General features: G+C 27.8%; 2 protein-coding genes across 2 annotated transcripts in view; both read right to left on the reverse strand.

The window, feature by feature from the left end:
• Positions 1-3,161: 3,161 nt before the first annotated feature.
• LOC136091978 (uncharacterized) lies at positions 3,162-3,677 on the reverse strand. The gene has a single exon (XM_065819699.1). The coding sequence runs from the start codon at positions 3,675-3,677 to the stop codon at positions 3,162-3,164; it is 516 nt and encodes a 171-aa protein (XP_065675771.1).
• A 3,794-nt stretch (positions 3,678-7,471) lies between these two features.
• The window catches only part of LOC100199157 (targeting protein for Xklp2 homolog), a 30,585-nt gene continuing 13,966 nt past the window's right edge, over positions 7,472-24,090 (reverse strand). Inside the window, exons 5-10 of the mRNA XM_065820174.1 lie at positions 23,913-24,049; positions 18,854-19,033; positions 14,108-14,282; positions 13,160-13,306; positions 12,921-13,061; positions 7,472-7,954 (exon numbers count right to left, since the gene is read on the reverse strand). Of these exons, the coding sequence (XP_065676246.1) occupies positions 7,556-7,954; positions 12,921-13,061; positions 13,160-13,306; positions 14,108-14,282; positions 18,854-19,033; positions 23,913-24,049 (1,179 nt within the window). The 3' untranslated portion in view covers positions 7,472-7,555. The remainder of the gene's footprint in view (positions 7,955-12,920; positions 13,062-13,159; positions 13,307-14,107; positions 14,283-18,853; positions 19,034-23,912; positions 24,050-24,090) is intronic.

The following is a 24,090-nucleotide window of genomic DNA, read 5'->3' on the forward strand; positions in this document are numbered from 1 at the left end:
ATTATATGTTACTGAAAAATGTATAATACTATATTTAAAAGCAAAAGTGAGCTTAAGTATATAAATAAATACCATGCAGTTTATGATTTTGTAACAAAATTCTTTAATGTTAATAGGATTTTATATATTTTATACATATCCATTTTACCCCACTATTATTTTTACCTGTATATCCATTTTACCCCATTTTAGATTTTTGTTTATTTATCAATATGGGTTAGAGAACTTATAAATTAAATTTTACATGTTGTTACATGATGGTCCAATTAATAAATTTACATCATTATTCTTGGATAAGTAATATTACTGAAGTCTGCAGACAAAAGTTTTGAAACGTAATGTTTTTTTTATTTTTTTCAAAACAAAACGTTTTACATTTTAACTATTCATGTAAATCAAATGTAAACATTGTTAATGCTAAAAAAAGAAGCTAATTATGTGTATAAACTGTTGGAAATTTTCAGGTTTCACCATTATGTATAGATAACTTACTCCATGCATATTTATTGAATATATCCATATTACCCCAACAATCCATATTACCCCACCCTACCCTAGTTTTTTACATCTTTTTTAATATTTTTTTATTTACAATAATTTTGAAGTGCAAGGTATTATAAAGAATACATATATATTAATCTTTTACACAAGTTAAACTGTAAATAATATAAACTAGCAAAATATTGTAAACAATACAAAACGTGAGAAAAAATAAAAAATAAAAAATTTACTAGTTAAGTTAAAATAACAAGAAATTAATTTTTTCAAGTGATTAGTAATATTGTAAAATGTTATCTTGAGAATGAATAATATTTTTTGCTTTGTTTTTTAAAAGATGAAGAGAATTAGTTAGATCAAAATCAAAATTTGGCAAAACAAGTTTATAATCTTGCACACGATAGGCAAGACAGAATTGATTAAAATTTGTGTGACAAAAAGGTTTTTCTACAAAATTTATATTTCTAAGTTCATATTTGTTGGTTGGTTTTAAATAGAAGAGATCTTTAAAGACTGGAGGAGATTGTTTTTCCACTTATAAACAAAACATAAAATTTTCAAGACGTTGAATTCATATATATATATATATATTTAAAATTCTCATTTCAATAAAGTAAGGTTTACAATGAGAAAAACGATCAGCAAAGTTAATTATGCGAATTGCCCGTTTCTGACAGCGATAAAGACGTTGTAGTTTACTTTTTTCAGTACTTCCCCAGGCAATATTTCCATAGTTTAAGTAACAATGAATAAATAAGAAATAGAGTTGTCTTAAATTTATCTTATTGAGATAATTTCGAGCTTTGTAAAAAACTCCAATGTTTTTAGAGACTTTAGAGCATATATAATTAATGTGTTGATTCCAAGAAATGTTCTCATCGAGATAAACACCTAGAAATTTGGTGACGGGATCTCTTTTAATTTCAATATTGTCAATAAAGATTTGAGGCAAGTTTGAGGGTAAGGAGTTTTTTTTCTTAAGCGAATGAAAAAGTGTCCACTTAGTTTTTTCGGTGTTTAGTGTTAGTTTATTAGATTTGAACCAGTGGGATAAATTTTCAAGTTCTTTATTTGCTGTAGCAAAAAGTTTGTTAATATCACTCTTAGAGACAAATAAATTAGTATCATCTGCGAACATGATGCTCATCAGATTAGTTGCTTTATTTAGATCGTTTATATAGATTAAAAAAAGGAGTGGTCCAAGGATTGAACCTTGTGGAACCCGCATGTTATATTTAGACAATTGTTTTGATAGCTGTCATTACCAATAACAAATTGTTTTCTATTCGATAAGTAACTTTTGAACCACCTTAACACTTGTTTATTTATTCCATAGTATTTCAGCTTTTCAAGTAAAATGTGATGGTTGACCGTATCGAAGGCTTTCGATAGGTCCACAAAAATACCTAAAGTATAGGGAATTGATTGTTCAAAAGATTTTGAGATTTCATTTACAAATTGGATGATGGCATGCTCCGTTGAGTTATCCTTTTTAAAACCAAACTGATTAGCGTATAGTAAGTTATTTTTGTCAAGATGTTTGTATACTCTGTTACACATAATTTTTTTTTTTTTTTTGTTTTTTTTTTAATATATATTTGCTGTTTATATAATAAGAAAATATAGTTACAAAGAAACATTTACATACAAAAAAGTTGATTTATAAAAAACAGGCAGGGGCTCAAAGAAGATATGGATGACTAAAGTCACCACAATCTTTTCATAGAGCCCCTATGTGGGCTTTACAAGTTTAAAATAGAATAAGATTGTTAAAAATACTATGTACAGTTCCAATATAATAAAAAGATAAAAACTTTCATAAATATTTACATTTAAAGAAAGAAAGTAAATAGTATCAATATAATTTTAACGATATTCATTTAAAATACTGACAAATTATTTTAAAGATAAAAATAAGAGACAATCAAACAAAAAAAATAAAAATAGAAAAAACTAAGAATAATGGAATTCGATGTTCATTTAGAAAAATTAAAAAATTATTTATAATGTTTAAAAATTTCATTTTTTATTAGAAACTTAAAGGAGTTTAGTGATTTTACCGTATTTAAATGTTTAGTTTTTTGAAATGTGTTCCATAGTTTCGGTCCACGGTATGCTATTCCATATTCAGAATACTTGCTCCTAATTCTAGGCAATTTATAAGTATTCCATTGATTTATTCTAAGAGAGTAATTATTGTTAACATTTTTTGTAAATTTATTATTAAAGGTTTTTGGAATCAGGCTGTTATTATATTTATACATAAAAATTAAGTGTTGGTAAATATTAACTTCATATATACTCATCATTTGCATGTCTTTCATTAGTGGTTTTGCATGTTCATATTTTTTTTTGTTATATATAAGTCTGCATGCATGTTTTTGTAGAGAAAATATTTTTTTAAGTTTTGTTGGTTGAGTACTAGCCCATGTAATATTGGAATAGTAAATAAAACAATGTATTAGGCCAAAATATACTAGTTTCAGACTTTCTGATGTTACATATGGGCGAATACGGTACATCAAACCAATTGTTTTACTAATTTTTGATTGGATATAATTTATGTGATTGATATAATTTATTGATTTATTTGATTGATATAATTTATTAATTTATTGATTAATTGATATAATTTATTGATTTATATTATTTATGGTTATAATTTATGTAATTCTTTCTAAAACTTTCGAAAATATAGAAAGCACAGAGATGGGGCGATAGTTTATTATTTTAGATTGATCGCTTTCTTTATAAATAGGAGTCACTTTAGCAATTTTTAATTGCTCTGGAAAAATTCCTTGTTTAATTGATGCGCTAAAAACTTTAAGAAGAACATCTTTTAATCGCTCGAAACAATCTATAATCACGTTTCCGTTTATTTCATCTGATCCACATGATTTATTCTTTTTAATAGATTTGAATGCCCTTTCAAGTTCTTCAGTTGATAAATCAGAGGATAACTCTTCAGAGCATACGCACTTATCCAATGGTAATAAGAAGTCACTAAATAAGGCTTTGGTATTAGGGATCTTAATTGATAGTTTAGGACTTATTTCAGTAAAAAATTTATTAAATTCATGTGATATTGCGTTTGGTTCAAATATAACAGTGTTATCAATTTTAATCATTTGTGGTAGAAAACCTAAGCATGATTTTTTTTTCCCAGTAATTTCCTTCATTATTTCCCAAATACGCTTTGTGTTATTTTTAAATTTGTTAATTAATTATGAATAATAATTTTTTTTTTTAATTTTTACGAATTTTCTCAAACAAATATTTATAACGTAAATTTTTTCGTTTGCAGTTGTTTTTGTTTTAAGAAAAGTTATATACAACTTTTGTTTGATTTTCGATAATTTTTTTAATTCCTTGGTAATCCAAGGAGAGTTCAAACTCTTAGGTTTTGCAATTATTTCGACAAAGGGAAAGTTAGCGTCATATACCGAATAAAAAGTTTTGAAAAAAGTTTCATATATGCCATTTGCATTATCATTAATGTTTATTAATATTAATATTACTCCAATTTAGTAAAGATAGCTGGTCTTTGAATGAGTTAAAGTTATTCTGATTAAAAATTCGTTTCTTTATTACTTTTTTTTTGTCAATTTTTTTTTCTGCATAGGTGTTAATTGTAACGAAAATGGGGAAATGGTCTGTTATATCAGTTTTTAAAATACCTTTTTGCAAATTATTATTAAAAATATCTGTTGAAATAATGTTATCAATTAGAGTCGCTGAGTTTTTTGTTACTCTAGTAGGTCGATTGATGAGGGGGATTGATCCTGTTTCAAAAATTGCGTCATAAAAACATTTTACTTTGTAGTCATTATTATAAAGAAAACAATTCATATTAAAGTCCCCAAGTAAAATATTTTTTTTCTTTTCCGCGTCGCCTTTTTTAATAATTTGTTGTAAAAACATGCTTAGGTTTTCGCTCACGCCAACAGGTGGCCGGTAACAACAACTAATCAATAGGTTTTTTGTTTTTATGTTTTTAATTTCAATTGTTAAAACTAATAATTGTTAAATCTAATCTGTGGATTCAAACCTAGTTTCACGATAAATGGGTGAATTCTTACGAATGTAAATGGCCAGGCCAAGCATGTGGCTATTGGAGTCTTTACGAATTAAAGGAAGATAACCATCAACACTAAGATCCCAAGTTGAGACAGTTGAACTCAAATTAGTCTCACAAAGAGCAAGTAGGTCTGGTGAACTTTGCAAGAGATAAGACTCAATAGAAGAAAAATTACTTCGAAGACCACGAATATTCGTGAATGATAGGTTTAGAGAAGTTGGTGATGATGATGGGTTTTTGTGTTTTATAGTTTTTGGTACTTTATTCATTGTTAAATTTGATTGAAGAACTTGACTCAAAGCATAGATAGTACTCAAAGCACTGTTTAATAGCCCAAGCAATTGCCTCATTACTACTAATAAACCCTAAGCCATAACAAAGGGCTCCAAATGTGGCCTCTGCAATGCACACCAATAGTACAAACAGAGACACCATCCATGCGCAACATGGCACTGTTTGATATTTTTATACACTTTGATATTTTTCAGCTGTTGATGGAATCAGCCTCTCTGAGAGCTACCACAGAGTTCGGGAAACCTGACTACCAGCCGGCCTCAGAACCATAAAACTGAGTTTTATGTTCTATTATCTCCTAATGAGTGTACCCTCATTAGGATATAATAGAATGAGTTGCCTAGTCATAAAAAAGAGACACAAGCAAAACCCATACATTGAGTCAAGAAGATCCAGCATTCAACATCCTAAACTGGAAACAATGTATTAAATATACATCTGCGCCAGCCTAATAGATGAAGAAGGGGTGCGAGGCTGGTCAACAAATTGAATCTGTTTACCTCTTAAGTCTTTACCTAGGAGGCCTTCTACAAGATAGTAGCCAGATGCATTTAACATCTACCATCATCCCAAGATGAGTATTTTTATCGATACACCATCTCTAGCCTCTGCTCAACCAAGAGCCCCAAGGCAGGGGGTGTTTTAAGTCGGAGTTGGCATCTCCTAACCTTTGCCTAAAAATGCGTATCCTACAAGGCAGCAGGACATGAAGCAGATTGTACTGGGTTACATGTTACCAGTAGCAGGATAACCTGACCTGACCTGAAATTTATTTTTATTGTTGTTTAGTGTTTTTTCATTGTTTCATATTTATCGCTTAGGAATTGAACAGTAGAATTAGTTTGATCTAGTTCTTTTTTTAGCTGTTTGTTCTTATCTCTTATAATTAAAAAGCCATTTTCTAGCTTTTGAAAGCGTTCATTGAATATTCTAAGTAAAGTGTTTTCGTGCATATCCAATAGTTCTTTTACTTGAGATGGAGTAAAATTTTTAGCCATTTTATTTTAGTATATAATAATAATGATTGACTTGATAATAGTAGATTTGAAAAAATAAAAGTAATCTGACAACGTGCTGAATTTGGCCGCCCTCTTTTCTCGCCATTATTAAAATGGAGAAATTTTTTAATTTCTTCCAAAAAATTTTTGTTACCCAATTTTTGTTTTAGGTGCCTTAGAAAACCTAACGGTCTTGTCACAAAGTACCGCAGAAGAGCATTTAACTAGGGAGTTCACGCCTGCTTTCTTACCGATGGCGCAAAATACGCCCAGATCTCGCTTCAAACCTGGATTCCCTGTTGTTGCAGTTTTAAAACTGATATCATTACAAGAACACCAATATATTATTCAATGTCAAGATGGTGTCAGCTCTATACTGACCATTCTCTGTTGGAGACTAAAAATATTAGTACTTTTAAGAATTATTTTTGTAACATTACTACCAAACATCTCTTTGAAATATTAGTATTTTAACGAACGGGATCAGATGGTGGTGGATAATCTTGTGCAAGAAACTTTGTGTTTGTTTTATATGAATTTCTTTTACACCATCTGAATATGGTTATCGACTTAAACAATGTTTGTTTCTTCGTCTGAATTTTCCATTTTTTCTGATTCATAAAGAATGCCATTATTTGTCACTTAAAATAAGTTTTTTTTTAATTACCATATTCATCGTCACTATAATCTTCAATTCATTATGCTATATTCATCATGACTTTTATTCCTCGTAACAGTTAACGATGCTATGCTATAAACAATTATCTAAAATCATATTACTCTTATATCGTGCAATGTTTAATAACACCTTGTTATTTTACATATCAATATTTCTATTCAGAAAAGACAATTAAGTCTGACTATTGCAGTAAAATAAATCTTTCATGTATCAATTGTGAATTCTGCAGAAGCATATCATAAATACAGCTTATTGGAATTTATACTTGAATATTTCAAAATTTGAAGACCACAAGCAGCAACAAACTTGCTTTCAGAATAAGAGCAATTTCTATCAAGACAAGAAATCAAATAGTTTTTAAACACCAACCATTTGCGCTAGTTAATTTAATTAGATACTCAATCAGTTTAAAACAACTAGTACAGAAGTAACTTACTGCTCTACAATAACCCGCTGCGGAAATAAACTGTTTTAAGTATCAAACACGTGTTTTTATATAGTAGATTAAGCTATTAATATTGGAGCAAAATAATGTGCAAATAATGAGGAAAGGGATTCATAAGTAAGAACTTTTGTCTAGTATAAAGACGATTATTTTATCCATCAAATTTTGTTTCTCGTATAAAATTGCTTTGATAGTGTGTGATGTTATTGAATAATCATGATTAATGTTACAAACCTAAATACGCTAACAATAATGCGTCAATAAAAATAATATTTAATTGAATATATTGCTACTATAAGACATAAAATTATGATAAAAATAACTCCTTTCGCTTTTAAGATCGTTAAAAAAAATGAGTGAAAATTTTTAAAACCATTATTACAAAAAGGAAAATAATTTTCTTATAATATACACATAAGAACTCTATTTCTATGCTTCTTTTTAAATAGGGTAAACAGAACCACATATAAAAAGAACCATTATGAAAATTGCCACCCAAAATATTATAAATAATTTATTTACATAATAAACTACAATAAGCGCGTTTACTAAATTATATTCAACTATAGTCGCATTGCGCGTTTTTTAGTTTGTAAATTAGGTGTTTGCGGTTCAGTAAGTTGCTTGGAACTATGTTCAATAATAACAGGCTTATAAGTTCTAACAGGATTAGCTTTAACGACTGCCTCTTCACGCATTGCTTTAATTTCACGTTCAACTTCAAGTGCTTTTTCCTTTTCAATTCGTTTCTTTTCTTCCTCTGTTTTTAATTCTTGCTCGTGTTTCCACTCCTCGTATTTTTGGCGTTCTTTAGCGCGAATATCAGAGTTCAAAGTAAAATCAGTTATTTCTGTAGGTGGAATCAATCCTGTTAAAGGCTTAAAAGGAGCTTTATTAATAACATCGGCTGGCTTTGCTTTAAATTCTCGATTTAATTTTTCTGTTTCAATTTCTTTATGCCGCTTAAAACAAGAATAAAAAATTTATTTTAAAAAGTAAAACAATCATCGCTAGTATATATACAAGTTGCCAAGACTTCCAGTGGTGTACCCTACGAATTTTTTCCCCAAAACTGAAACATTTCCTTAATTCACCGGACTACTGGTTATCATAGCGTAATGAAACAGTCCGCTTTGATAACCGGTGTAGTCCGGTGTAAAAGTTTTTTTTTTGTATTTTTTCTCGGGTGAAAATATTGAAGAAACAAAATTTAAACGTCTGACTACTAAAATACGTCTAATAAGAAACGGTTTATTTAAAAGTAAATTAATTAATTTATTAAATTACAGATGTGTTGTCATTTTTGTCGATATCTGTATCGTATAGTTTGTTTTTGTCAATCTTAACAAAGGTTTTACTACGCAAAGCGAAAAATTTTGAAAGCCAAAACTGCAAAGAAACAATGTTTTAAACATTCAACGAAATTAAATTTGGTTGAAGATTGAGAGAATAATAGAATATATATATAAGAATATGAATATATATATATATATATATATATATATATATATATATATATATATATATATATATATATATATATATATAAGAATATATATATATATATATATATATATATATATATATATATATATATATATATATATATATATATATATATATATATATATATATATAATTTTCATTCACTTTTCATTCTACTAAGATTTTTTTTTTAGAAAAAAAAAAGATTTTCCACTTGCATCATTATTCGCGTTCTAATAATGATTTTACACGTGCATCTTCTGTACATCTGCACATCACACCGTGATTCTGTACTTCACACCTGTACATCACACCTGTACATCACATCTGTATATCACACCGTGATTCTGTACTTCTGTACATCACACCGTGCATCTTCTGTACATCACGTGCATCTTTCACGTACATCTCACTTCTGCTACAGCATGGGGCTCACAGTGGCTGGTGAACTTCAATACAGATAAGACTCAATTTTTTTCAGCCTATCGTTATCGCAATAGTTTAGATCTTCCTATAATATATGAACGGTGATGTACTCGATGAGTCATCTCTTCGTCTTCTAGGATTAACACTTACTTCCAACCTTTCTTGGAAACCATATATCAAATCAGTTGCAAAATTAGCATCCGCTAAGGTTGCATCTCTTTATCGAGCTCGCCACTTTCTTACTTCGGATTCCATTCTCTATCTCAATAAATCTCAAATCTGGCTTTGTATGGAAACTGCTGCCATATCTGGGGCGGATCTTCTAATGATGCCTTTTTTCTTTTAGACAAGGTGCAAAAACGCATTGTAAACATAGTTGGACCTGCTCTTGCAGCCAATCTCCAACCATTATCACATCGTCGTAATGTTGCTTCTCTTTCTCTTTTTTATTTTTAATAGAATAATGGGCACTGCTCTAAAGAGCTAGGGTCTCTTGTGCCATCAACTAAAATTCATTCTCGTATTACTCGTCATTCAATTAAGTGTCATCCTTTTTCTGTGACTGTTCCTAAGTGCTCCAAAAACACTTATTCGTCTAGTTTTTTTCCTCGAACATCAGCTCTTTGGAATTCGCTTCCTTCATCTTGCTTTCCTGATTCATACAATTTGCAATCTTTTAAATCGTTTGTCAATCGTTATCTTGCTTTACAATCTTCATCTTTTCTCTTTCAGTAACTTCCAACTTTAATTAGCCTTGTTGGAAGCAAAGATGTTTAAAAAAAAAAAAAAAAATCTTAATGTTTTTTACTTTGTTAATTGTTTGACAGAGTTGAAAAAAATTACTTTACTAACGAAAAACAAAAGAGATTCAGTGTTATTAATGATTCAACTGCTCATTCACGTGATTCAAAATGCGACTATAAGGTTTAAAAAATAGAATTTGCAACTAATAGCATTTGGAAATGAAAGAAAATGTAATTTTAAAACTCATTCTAAATTGAGAAGTGTGCTTCAAATTGCGACAACAATGTTTAAAAATTCAGTACAGTTGCACATCGCTTCTTTTTATTAAGTTTGGTAAAATTATAAAACGCACCGTAGTGTACTCATTATTAGACGAAGTGTATACTACTTTAAATGCTTTTTAAGTTTTCTTTTAAATAATCGCAAAGAATAAAATCTTTATAGATCAAAATAAAGTTCAAATCAAAAAACACTTTTGTAAGTAACCATGGCTTGCTAAATAACAAGCCTTGCCAACTCGCGGCTAGCGTAAAAAACTGCAGGCAAGATAATTTTATGTTTGCAAAACAAGAAAATTTTCGAAACAGTTTTACAAAATAAATACGGGGGTAGTTTTTTTGTTATAATTATTATATAACATAAATAATTAACTAAAATAAAACTAATTAATTTTTATTTATCATATTTTTAATAATATAATTTAAATAAATATATGCGATCAGTTTAAAGTTTGCATAAAATTTACGATTACAAAACACCCATCAGTATTCAAATCAACTTTCAAGTTTTAAATGAGTCAGTTTAAAAGTGAAAGATTAGACAAAGTATTTATATTAGTTTTCTTAAAATAGTTCGCCGATGTTGTGTAACAAATTGCGAATAGAGTTAAAACTTTTTGACTTCTAAGAAACATTAAAGAACGAAAACATTAAATTGCTATAATACCAAGAGATAATATTCCTGATACTAATAACACCGTAGTATGTGAAAGACATTGGCCTAAAGATTATATAACTGTTAGTGATTTTGGGAAACTGAAACCTCATGATGCTCCATCAGTATTTGATTGCATAAAGCCAAGTTTAGTCTCAACTGTACCCTTGCCACATAAAAAAACCACAAAAAGTCTTAATAGTGTTCGCTGGAAAGAAGAGGATGAGTTAGCAATACTTAATTTTAAAGAAACAATAAAAAGCATAAATATTTTAAATAAAAAATTAAAAGCTAATGAATTTAATTTTGCTATTATCAATTATTTATGCAATAATGTATTATTTATTTAGTCTTCAGATATTTTAATGGAAAGTGCTATTCTTAGATTTCTTCTTCGCATAAATAAATATCTCACTTTTGTAGCATTTCATTGTAGAGTTAAATGTAGTGTTATGAGTTTGTCATGTAACAGAGTTTATACTTTGAACAAATGTTCTTATACCCAAGAAGAATTAAGATTTTTAAATTCTTGTGAAATAACACACAAAAAAGAAGTTGTACATCAACAAATTTTGTCAATGAATAAAACATGCATTGGGGAAAAAAAAGTATCCAATTGTAACAATTGTGCGAGCATTTGATTATTTTTGCCTTTCACGATCAGCCTACAGTCGCATCAGCGAAGATTTTGAACTTCTAAGTTTACTTATTTTAGGAAGACATCTAAATGTAATTCTTTAGATGATACCACTTACATCTAAATGTAAGTCTTTAGATGATATCACTTACATCTAAATGTAAGTCTTTAGATGATACCACTTACATCTAAATGTAAGTCTTTAGACTTACATAAAACATATTTTTTCTAATTTTAGAGAAAAAACATGAATTTTACTTCTTGATGAGGTTTATGTTAAACAGATGTTGCAATACCATGGTGGCATAGTATTTGGAATATCAGTTAACAAACCTCATCTACTAGCAAAACCATTTCAGTACTGAGCTTTTTGGTTGTAATATTGTGGACCAAAATTTCTTTACAAAATGTTATCAGTCAGAGAACTTGATGCTGAATTTATTTTTGAACAGACAACCGGTCTTGGTAAAAATTTACATTTTAGACTCTTGTCTAAAATGTAAATTTTTACCAAGCAAGGATATTTGCAACATTGATAAATTAATAATTTGCCTGCTCTTGGCAATTCATTGGCTGTCGATATTAAAATGTCATTAGTATATATTGCTGGGTACATTATTCGTAAAGATGAAAATCCAGATGACACCTTTTATTTCTATGAAACATATGGCAATTTTGTAAAGGATGTAATTCGAGGAGGTTTAACTATTCCTGGTGACAAAGTCTGCCAATAGGCAACTTACTGTTACATTCTTTTTTATGAAGTATGCAATGACACTTGTCATTCATCACTATGTAACCTCCTTATGATTGTATCAGAATACTACTCATTAGGTATGGAAAGACATGGATTAACAATGACAAATATTTTATTAGATAATTATTGTCGACTCTATTCACCTCGTTCACTTAAGGAAACAAAACAAAAGCTGATAAAACTCAGCACAAATTAAAATGTTTGCAAAAACTGTAAAAAAGATTGTGCTTTGTAAAATATCTTTATAAACTTGTATTTACTTTTTAGTCTACAAAAATTTTATTTTTGTATGGATGTCTCTTTTTTCTCAAAAATTTTCTATATAAAGCCCACTAATAAATATTGTGGTTATAGCTGGAAAATTTTCTAGCAAAATATAAGTTTTACTTTACATACTAAATCTTAAAACGCTATTTCGTTTTAGATTATAAACATTAATTAAAAACAAAATTATAATTAAACAAAATTAAAAAAATATATATTAATAAATTAATTTTTCTACTTTTTATAAGTTACTTTTAATAGATATATCATACAAAAACAATATTCAGGCAAAAATCACTAAACTGATAATGTAAATTGCTACAAAATAATATTTTAAACTTGCCTCCAGTTTTTTACGCAGGCCGCGCGTTGGCAAGGCCTATTATTTAGTAAGCAATGTAAGTAACAAACTGTCTGGTCACCCTGTCGAGCTACTAACAAGCACTTTTTGAAAAATTTCAGTTGCCCTTGGAAAAAACGAGTCGTCCTGTGCCACCGGATGACCATGAGAGTACACCCCTGACATGATACATAAATGATAAATGTCATTGATAAAACAAATATAACATCAGTGACAAATTTAAAATGATAATCACAAGAATATTTCAGAAAGATTGATGTTTATTGTGATTGTATATCAATATACTAAATTTCAAAAAACAAGTTTGAAATAGAAAAAAACCTTTTCTTGCAATTTTTGCTGATACGATGAGGAGCCAGTTGAAATCTTAAAAGGTATTGGATGAGTCGACTCTTTTGGTTGAACAGGGGGTAGACTGTCAGGAGAAAATGATGGTAATGGTCGCGCATGAAATTCGTGCATCTAAAAAAAAAGAAGAAGATTAACAACAAAACAATACTATAAAAGCATTGTGATTATTAAAAATACATAATATTAAAAGCCTAATGCCAAAACATTACTTTCTCTTCATCTTCAATTATCTCCTTAATTTTCTCCTCTTTTTTTAAATATCTTTCTTTATCTCTATTTTCAAAGGAGAATGGTTCAAGCTCTGTGTTTTTTGGTCTTTCTGTTTTCCCAATGGATGTATTACTTTTTGGATGAACCTATAAAAGCAAAACAAAAACAATGCAAGTAGAATATAAAAAATTAAAGATTTAAAAACTAAAAACTGATTCAAGATTTTGTCAAACTAACATGTTTAACTAATTTAATATAAAAAACAAACTTTAGATATTAGACAAAAATGGATGGATGCACTTAAAATTACTTCTTGATGCAATGTATTTTCGCTATAAAGTCACTTTAGACAATAATGAAATTTAAAATTAAAATTTTTTAAATTTTACTCATCACTATGATCAGTTGAACTTTGGACAAATTTAAGTTGTATTGCCTCAAAAATTACTTAATCAATTGCAACATTTTTAAATGATCCGTGCATATTTAGTTTTATTTTAATAACAACAAAAAAATTAAGCCTCAACTTTACAGCATGCAAGTAATTTAATTTTTTGTGTTATGTACCCAACATCAAATCTAAAATTTGACTTTGAGCCACTTTTTTGTAGCGTTAATCTATAAATCACGGAATTTTTTACAAGTTAATACACTGATATTTGCTTTGTTTTCTGCAAACATATCAATTGAAAGATTAATGCTGTTACTTGAACTTTGCTAAAACCTTATTATTTTTTGAGATTAAAAAAGGAATTCCTTGGTCAGACTAAGCATTAAATAGATCAAACAACTTAGGATTAAAAAAAGAATTGGTTAGCCAGACTAAACATTAACGAGATCATCAATCTTAAATTAAAAAAAAAATGTTATTTGTACCTTTGTACTTGGTATAAACTTAAAATTTTGAAAATAAAATATTATTTGCATACTTTAAAATAATGTTATACCTTGTTAGTTTGTGGTAATGGTTCTTCTTTTTGTTTTCTCTGTTCAATGCGATTTTCAATCAAAAAATTAAAAGGTTTTGGCTTAGTAGTATGAGCTTCAGGTATTTGCTTCACGCCATAAAAACCTCCCTTTTCAATAATTTTTGGATTAAATTCAGTTGCTTTAAAGTGGTAACTAAAATAAAATAGCAGTGATATGCACAAAATATAGCAGAAAATACACAAAATAAAAATAACAGAGATATGCACAAAAAGTGCAAAATATTGAGATTAAAAGAAAAAATATAAGTAAATATCACACCATGAAATATCTATTTTCATTTAAATCTAGATTTAAAATAGAATCTAAAATTTCAATTAACTTTTTTTCAAAAGAATTCAAAAAATTGAAAAAAGCGGCTATATTGTAAACAAATTTAGAGCCACAATCTAAGTTTGATAATCTGGAGTCCTTTTATTTACAAATATTTCAGAAATTCCAAAATTTTGAACTAAAATTTTTTTGTTTGTTTTATATTAGCACCTATTATTCTACTTTTGATTTCTTATATGAAAGCAACAATGTGAGTTAGTGTAGCAATGATGAAAGTAGTGCAGCAATGATGAAAGTAGTGCAGCAATGATAAAAGTAGTGCAGCAATGGCTCTTAACATATCAAAAACTTTTAATAAAGCCTACCATGCTGATCTTCTCCATAAGCTCTCTTCAGATATGGTGTGTCTGGGAAAAGATATGGTATGGTATGAAAAGATATCTTCTCCATAAGCTCTCTTCAGATATGGTGTGTCTGGGAAAAGATATGGTATGGTATGAAAAGATATCTTCTCCATGAGCTCTCTACATATGGTGTGTCTGGGAAAAGATATAGTGTATTCTATTGAAGTTTTTTAAACTATTGATTCATTCCGTTCTAATCGCAGTATTAAGTTGTCCTTGATGGATAACACTATCCTTAAATTCCAGGAACCTTTGGGGTATACAAGGTTCCATCCCCTCATAAAAAACATATTTAATCTATTGAAACATTAGCTTCTGTAATGCTTGCCCTTCTTTACTGTGCTCACTTTTGATTACTCCTGATTTCACTCTCTAAATAAAAATGTCTTATACGTCCTTGTATTAAACAATGTCATATTTGAACTGGTTCTTTAAACAATGCCCTTTCACTTAACGAAAATCGACACTACAATTCATCGCTCGTCGGCCTTACAGTTGTCAAGTAATTCTACGAGTTTTGCAAATATATTTAATGGTTTGTTATTGATAAATTTTTCAAAACGTTCCTTCCCATATTCTTAAATTTTTATCATTTGAAATTGCTATTTCAAGCTTTTCTTTCAATGACAAGTTATCAGTGTAGTCAACAGAATCACAATAAGATAAAACACTGTTGGAAAGCAGAGCATTTATCTGCTGTTTATTTTATAAATAAAAACCTTTCTTTTCAATAACTTTTGGACTAAATTCAGTTGCTTTAAAGTGGTAACTAAAATAAAACAGCAGTGATATGCACAAAATAGAGTCATCCTTTTCACTCATCCCAACTTCAAACCTTCAAAAAAAGTCTTCTTTCTTATAATTGGTTACATTATCATTTTGACAGTATTGGACTCTAATTTGGGTGTTAAATTACTTGAAATAATTTATATTTTATTTTACTTGAAATAATTTATATTTTATATTGAAATAATTTATATTAATTTATAAATATATATTTTTTAAATAATTAAAATTCTAAAATGTAACTATTGTACTGTAAAAACTCTGGCATTGTTCAGCCTTTTTGAAACTAATGATTTATCTTATTTTGTTCAGAGCAAAATAAAAAAAATCCTTTATGCAATTTGAGGTGCAAAAATTCTACTAAGGTTGATGTTTCAAAGTAGTTTTTGTTTATTTTTATAGTGATTTTTTTATTGATTTATTTTTCATATTGATTTTTTTTACCATACAGAAAATAAAACAACAAAGAATTTTTATCAACTTGTACGCTGGTGTTGAATTCTTTGAATACTTTTTTGACCATGTTGTGTGTTTCTGGATTTAAAGCAATATAAATCTATCTATTAGACATTAAATATTGATTATTAGTTTCTAATTCAAAACATATAAAGAGTTTTTTTTATTGAACATAATTATAATTAATTATAAAATTTTATGACATAACATTTCATTTTACAGCATAAAAATGTCTTAAAAATAACTAACAGCATAAAAAATATAATCTATTATAATTTATTATTATAATCTATTATAATTTATTATAATCTATGTAATATTGCTGAACTTAATAGTAGTAGTAGTAGTAGTAGTAGTAGTAGTAGTAGTAGTAGTAGTAGTAGTGTTCTTTTGAGTACGTTTGACACAAAACTCTTGGCAGTCATTGCAACCGAGGTAATAGCGAGAAAGAGTCGCAGCACTTTATTTTATAAGAAAATGTGAACGAAAGTGTATGCATATCTAACATATGTAAACTTCAGATTATGTAATGTTAAAAAATACTTAAATCAAGTTTTACAGTTTGACTTTCACTTGAAAATTGCATTGCGCCAACCTCTCCTTAATTTTGATCTGTAGCATTTACTTCCATTAAAAAAGATTATTATATAGTTTTAAAATTTCGTTAGTCAACCTGCCAGCGTGGCCGAGTGTTTATTGTGCAGAGCTTCTTGACAAAGGAGCCATGGTTCGAGTCTGACCACTGGCAACTCTTTTTTGTTTAATTTTCTATAGATTTTTAAAAATACAATGTACTTATGAATTATTAGAGATTATATACAAACATATGACGATACACTTTAACAAACGAAAAGATTTTTTAAAATACTAATCAATCTAAAAACATCAAAAAAACGCAGGGAAATTTGTTGCATACATGTCATAATAGAGATAGATTATGTTATTTTAGTTTTACATTTCAAGTTTTTTACAACTAAGTTGCGTTTGCACAAGAAAAATGAGTATACAACATGTTTATACACAGAATATAAAATCTATAGAACTATAACGTTGTTTTGTTTTGCAAATAACAGAAATTTAAAAAAAAAAAGCAAGCTTATGATTTGAACTTGCCACATGGAGACCTTAACTTTTTTTAAAACAGTAAGGGGGTTTAAAAAGTATATTTTTAATAAGAACGTAATTGAAAATTCTAATTAAATATTTAAATTAAAATAAAAAACCATTTTAATAAATTAACTATTTTAAAAAATAATTGAATGTTTAAATTATTTAATATTGATATAATAAGGAATGTTTAGAGTTTTACAGTTATATTACCATGCCCTCATTAAACATTCTAAACCGAGTGCGTAACAACGACAGAATTTAGATAACCATCAAAATAGCATTTAACTCCATTATTTTTTGACTTAACTTTTAGATTAGGGATTGTCTATAAATTTTGCAACGCTAAATGAACAAAACAAAAATAATCAAAAATTTTTTCCCACAGAGTCATAAGTAAAATAAATCAAAACAGCTCATTAAGTTTAATGAAAATTGCCACCTAAAAGAACTTAAGATATCCTTTTTTAAAAATTAATTTAGCGTAGCTTAGTTTATAGACAATCCCTTAGCGTTTTATAGTTTATAGTTTTTAATTGTCTAAGATCTTTTTAGTTCTGCCATTTGTATAGCATTGCATACAAACATCTGTAAGTGTAAACGTCTTGAGCATACGTTGAGTTTGCAGGCAGTATATGGATCAATCATGTATAATAAACCTATAAAAATGAGAAAACTTTCGAATTTTATTTTAACAATTAAAAAACTCTTTTGTTATATTATTATTTTTTTGCTATAAATATTGCTATTATAGATATATACTATAATAAATATTTTGCTATAAATATTGCTATAAATACAGCAAGATTGAAAAATATTCCAAATTTATTAAGGGAGGTCTTTACTCCCCTAAAACTACACTGATGACAGCGCAAACTACTGATAAACTACTGAGCTATCAATGATATGTATTTAGAAGAAAAAGAAACCTTACTATAAATCTCTTATAAGCTCTCGGTATGTGGAAAAGGTGCGCATGTTAATTTATTTGCTCTTAAAACAATTTTTAAAAATGAATTATTTTATGTAAAAATATTGAAGTAAACAAAAAATAGGTATAGAAATGATTGTTGTGGAATAGATAAGTATAGAAATGGTAGGTTTGGTAAAGACCCGTATTTTATGGGTCCGGAAAGCTAGAATATATAAGAAAAAAGTATAGAAAAGGTCAGTGTGGAATAGACTTACTAAGACCCTTACTTTTACGGGTTAGATCAGCTAGTCTATTATAATCTATTACCATTATCTATTATCTATAGTATTTAAAGACATAATTGAGAGTCTCAATCAGTGTTTTAAAAGACCCTTACTTTTACGGGTTAGATCAGCTAGTCTATTATAATCTATTACCATTATCTATTATCTATAGTATTTAAAGACATAATTGAGAGTCTCAATCAGTGTTTTAAACCAGTTTTTAAAAAGAGAAGTATTTCAATTTGAGACATTTTTCTTTTTGCCTTAATTTGAATTTAAAAAATGTATATTTATGTTCAGGCTTCAAAGGCTTAAACTTATTTATCCAAATGTATTATTAACACACTGTTTATAATATTAATAAAGTTATTATTTAAACCATTTTTTTAATTTATATTATTTAAAATCAAAGGAATCATAATAATAATAACCACAATAATATAAATCTGTTTTTTAAAAAATACTTGTTTATACTATACATACTTTGATATTTCCTCTGCCTCTTTTTCCTCCATCTCTTGCCTGCTAATAGCAGTCACAGGTCTAGTTCTTGTTTTTGTTGCTAAGTTCGGTGTTTTAGGATTTGTAACATGAAAAGGATGGTTGGGTTTTTCCAATTCTAAGCTACCATTATTATCACACCTTTTCGGTTTCATTCGAAATCTAAAAAAAAGTAAAATTGTCAATATATTTAATGATCAAATACTAAATATTTAAATCTTCTTAAAACCCATTGAATGTACTTTATATAACTCTATCCTAACAATATGTGTTAAGCCAGATTTAAAAATAGCTGAAATATATATGATCCCAGATGAAATGGATGTAAAACAAGATGAAATGAATGTACAGCTAAGAGAAAATTATATACATACAGATTGAATGATTAAAAGTTAATGGTAATTTATATATATCCAGATGAAATAAATACACAGCTAATTAGAATGGAAGAAAAAATTGAAAATATCTAAAACTTTGTCCCCATTAGTTCTTTTGATGTCTATTTTCAAGGTCTTATAAGCAGCCCCTTTGTTTAAACTTTAAATTGATTAGCAAGAATGAGGCAATTGCAAACTATATTGCTTATGGTATTATGTACTATCTATAATTGAGCTTATTATCAATATAAAGTACTTGAAAACATTAAACAAACAAAACAAGAAACCATTATTACCACTAAATTGTTTCAACTAAAAAAACTTATTAATAGTGGTTTTAGAAACATGTGGTTAAATTAGCAACACACATTATTCATATTTATATAATAAACTGTAGTTATTAACTTAAACATTTTTTTTTGTCCTTAAATCCTAAAGCCAACTTTTTTAACAACTATTGTCTTTGTTTTTTATAACTTTAAGAAATATTTTCGCCTTTAAATTAATTTTTTTAACAATTCTTATCTAGTTATTTTAATGCTTATAGAAACCACTACTTTTTATTACACATTAATAAAAAATACTGGTTTCTATCAGCATACACAGTAACAACAACTAATTTATGTTGTGTGAAAACACTTTTATGTAAGAATTAATTTGTAATTTAAATAAAAAGGTAAGAGACCGTATTGATCTTCAAATTATCCCACTGTAAATATATGGGAAGTTAAATGACACTTGTTCGCTAAATTTTCTAAAAAAACAAAACAATAATTGACAATTACCAATCAGTACACAGAAAACAAAGATAAGTATGAACCCAGATCTAATAAGCAAACATTATTTTAAAATGTTTTTTTAAATCAGTGTCTGAAACTTCTGATTTGGAACCTTGTATTCCTGTTTTAAAAAAACCTGATCATCAAAAAAACTGTACCAACTGTCAAGTATACCAAGGTGTTTAAAAACTTGCTAGTTATTATTTGGCAGTATTTATTTGTAAAACTGCTGAATACAAATTATACAGACTAAGCATAGTGTTTTTTTGTTTCCTTTGTCAATGTTTTACCAAAACAGTATTTTCCCTTGTCATGCTAGTTGTTATGGTAGAGAAACAAGGATTGGTGTTATGAATGACAAGTTCTCTAAATGGATGAGTTTTATTGAACATGTACACAATCAATAATATTGATTTAGCAGTCAAAATATTGCAAAAAATTTAAATTGAAAAAATTCACATTTTTAACCTGACGCCAATCCTTTATACTTTAACATCAGCCTTAATATGCCTTTGTATAAGAATTTTTTTTTTGATATATTGAAAACATTTTTTAAAGTGACCATCCAATTCAAGAAACAAAACATTAGCTTTTGCTCTTACAAGTACATCCTTTGCAAAAGAAACGTTATTTAGAAACTGTGTCAGAAAGATGATTAATAATAAAATGATGAAGCATAGAGCTAACATCTGTTTCCCTTTTTCCTGTTGTTTTATCATAAGTATAAAGGAAAACTAGATAGATTGTGTATAATCACTAGATAGAATATGTATAATTAAAGACGTTCAAAAAGATGGACGTTTAACAAATTATTATAGGTCAGAAGCGATGCTAATAGCTGAAATCCTACGCGCATTTTTATTTTTAGTTTTGCTTTTGTATAACACCAACTTTTGGAAAATATAAATGCAATTTATGTAATTAAGAATATTTCATGTTTGAAAATGTTTTAGTTGATATGTAAACTTTGTTTAATTAAAACTTATTTATAAAAAAATTTGACAAACATATATTTTTGTAAAATGCAATATATGTGATATACTGAATGAATAGTGTAAAGTGAAAAAAACTAGGTGTTGTAGGTCATATTATAAGTCATTTATGCGGTAGTGGTGTAGTGGTAGAGCTTCATAAGCAGGAGGTTCCGAGTACGATCCCCACCACGCCCCTGGAAGTACCGCGCTCAACTTGTTTCTCTGTGCAGCAGCCTTGTTTGACAAGGTTCGTGTTTCAGAACTATAGAGTTGAGAGGGTTATACCACAAATAAGTAGCCTCCTCGTCTGTAGTGGCCTTCTCAACCTTGAAGAGGTGAATTTATAAAAAAAAAAAAAAAAATCATATATCAAAACTCATTTTGATATTTTTTGGTTACTGAAATTTTTTTTAAAGTAGAGTTCTTAATGAATTTATTAATTATAATTTTAAAAATTTTTGTATCCTACTTTAACAAAGATTGTTTGCAATCCCTACTCTCTACAACTAGATTTTACTTATCTCTTAAGAATTTATATCGTTGTTGGCCAGGTAATATCTCACTTGTGTAAAAAGCAAAATTTTACAGGAGACTGAAAAAACTATATATTTCAATGAAATGAGGTTTTGAAAGTAAGAGTAAAAAACAAATAACTAACAAATTATATTATAATTTGTTAGTTATTTGTTTTTTACTCTTACTTTTAAAACCTCATTTCATTGAAATATATAGTTTTTTCAGTCTCCTGTAAAATTTTGCTTTTTACACAAGTGAGATATTACCTGGCCAACGACGATATTTGAAGATGTTTCTCACTTTGGATAGAAATCAAAACTTTTTTTGCCTTAAACTTTGTTTTGATATTTTTTGGTAACTTATTAATTGGATATTTGAAGCAGATGTCATTTTCAGACGCAGTGACACAGCTGTTACTTTTTGTTTTACTATTATAATTTATAACAATTGATAGCACAGATATCTTTGGTTTTAAACAATGGGTTAAACATTTTATTAAATTGAATTAAAATGAATCAAAAAACTTAGACTGTCTTCTGTAATACACATTTTTAACCAATGGCAAATTCTTCTGAAAATTAAAAGCAATAGCTTTTAACTCTTATACTTTTTCTACGATAGAAAACTTATATACTTATATCTTTTTATATACTTTGTTTTCTACTATAAAATAGAGCTGCCTTTCTTTTGTGAAGCTCATACTGCTTCAAAATCACACTTTTTTTTTTAAGTTTAACAATGTCTTCAACAACTGCATTGTACAACTCTTGGTTAGTGTACTTTATATTATAACGATGAACTCATCACTAAGTATTTATATTACAATGAACTTATCACAAAGTGCTTAGATCATCCAGACCATATTTTAAAAATCTGGAAAATTGTTTAAGTAAAATTTCCGGAAAAAATCTGAAATATATTTTCCTTCTAATTTTGCTTTTAGCTAAATTGTTTCTAATTTTTTGAGGAAAGCAAAATCCAATACAAAAACCATTGTGATAATTACTCTATATGCTTCGTATTCTACTTTAACAGTATGGTAAGCTTGCTTAAAAAGATCAAACATTTTCCAAGATCATCACGAGATAACCTTCCTCTGGAAAAATATATGTTTTTAACCCTTTAACTGTTTCTGTGTTTTTTTTAAATACAGTTGCTAATAGTCCAGCTTATTTTTGAAGTGGTCTCTAAATGTCCCGTGTTTTTAAAATCATCGCGTTTTTTTACTAATAGAATAAAAAAAGTTTTTTTTATTATTTTTAACATTATTAAACACTAAATAATGATATTATTCAAGCTCAAGAATATATAAATCATACTACATAAACACAAAATTTTAAAAATGTATTCACTAATATTCACTTTTTGTATGATAATTGGAAAAGCATGGAGCTGCAGAAAGTCCTACATCACATTCTACACGTTCATATCTTGAATCTTTTTGAATTTTGTGTTAGTAACATACCACACACCTTCTTTGAGCATTAATCTTTTATTATCATTTTTAATAATCATTTATCAAATATATCTTTTGATTATTGATTCATCAAATGTATAATTTTTTGTATAATGTAAAATGTATAAATATTTACTTTTTGATAACTATTTTTGCACTGAAAGAACTTCCTTATTTGTCATATTTAAAATTAAAGTGAACACATTTAAAAGTGAATTATTGAAACAAAAGCTCTGTAATTATGTAGTAATAAATTTTGTGACAAGTAGACGTATAATTGCTGATGAACAAAAAGGAAATATAAGGAGATGCATAAAACCGTAGTATTACGGCAAGGCAGATTTTTACAATACAGTAGCAGATATTAACATCCAGCTACTGTATTGTAAAAAGCCTTCCCACTTTATCTAATAGGCTTACATAGATGTCAACCTGTGTTACATTTTTTCCCGCAACAAAGTTAGGATCTGCTATGGTTCCAGCCAAAACTCAATTTTGGATTAAGTTTTAGTATCTCCAACAAAGATATAGATCAAGTAATTTAACGCAATCAATACTTCAACTATTATGAAAATATTCTTGCAATGTTGAACAATGAAGGTGATTTTCTAGCAATGTAGAACAATTAAAGTAAACATGTACAACATTGGTGTTTGGGAAAGGCGTGCGATCGCACTCGATACCTAACCATGTAAATGAAAGCTTGACTTTTAAACACTTCAAAAAAGTACTGAAAAAAGTGACTCAAGTAAGAAAATTATGAACTTAACTTTAAAAAAAGGAAAGAAATTTTAACATAAGAGAAATTAAAAAAAAAATTAATTGGATGTTGCATAAAACTCAAACATATAAATTTTTCATTTGCAAATATATTTTAATATAAAGAACATATAATTAATTCTTAACCTTTTAGAAGTCAATTATAAAAAAAATGTTTACCTCTCAGGAGTCTTTGTTTGAAACTTTAAAGCCAGATGTGCCATCGATTCCCACTCAGCTTTGACTGGACCTGCAACTTTAGAAGATTGGGTTGAAAAGTTAAAAGGTTGTGGTTTGGTAACTTCTTTTTTAAATGGCTAAAATTAAAACTTTTTATAATTAAACAAGTTGTAAAAAT

Source organism: Hydra vulgaris, chromosome 15 (assembly GCF_038396675.1).
Source record: "Hydra vulgaris chromosome 15, alternate assembly HydraT2T_AEP".
NCBI classification, from domain to species: Eukaryota; Metazoa; Cnidaria; class Hydrozoa; order Anthoathecata; family Hydridae; genus Hydra; species Hydra vulgaris.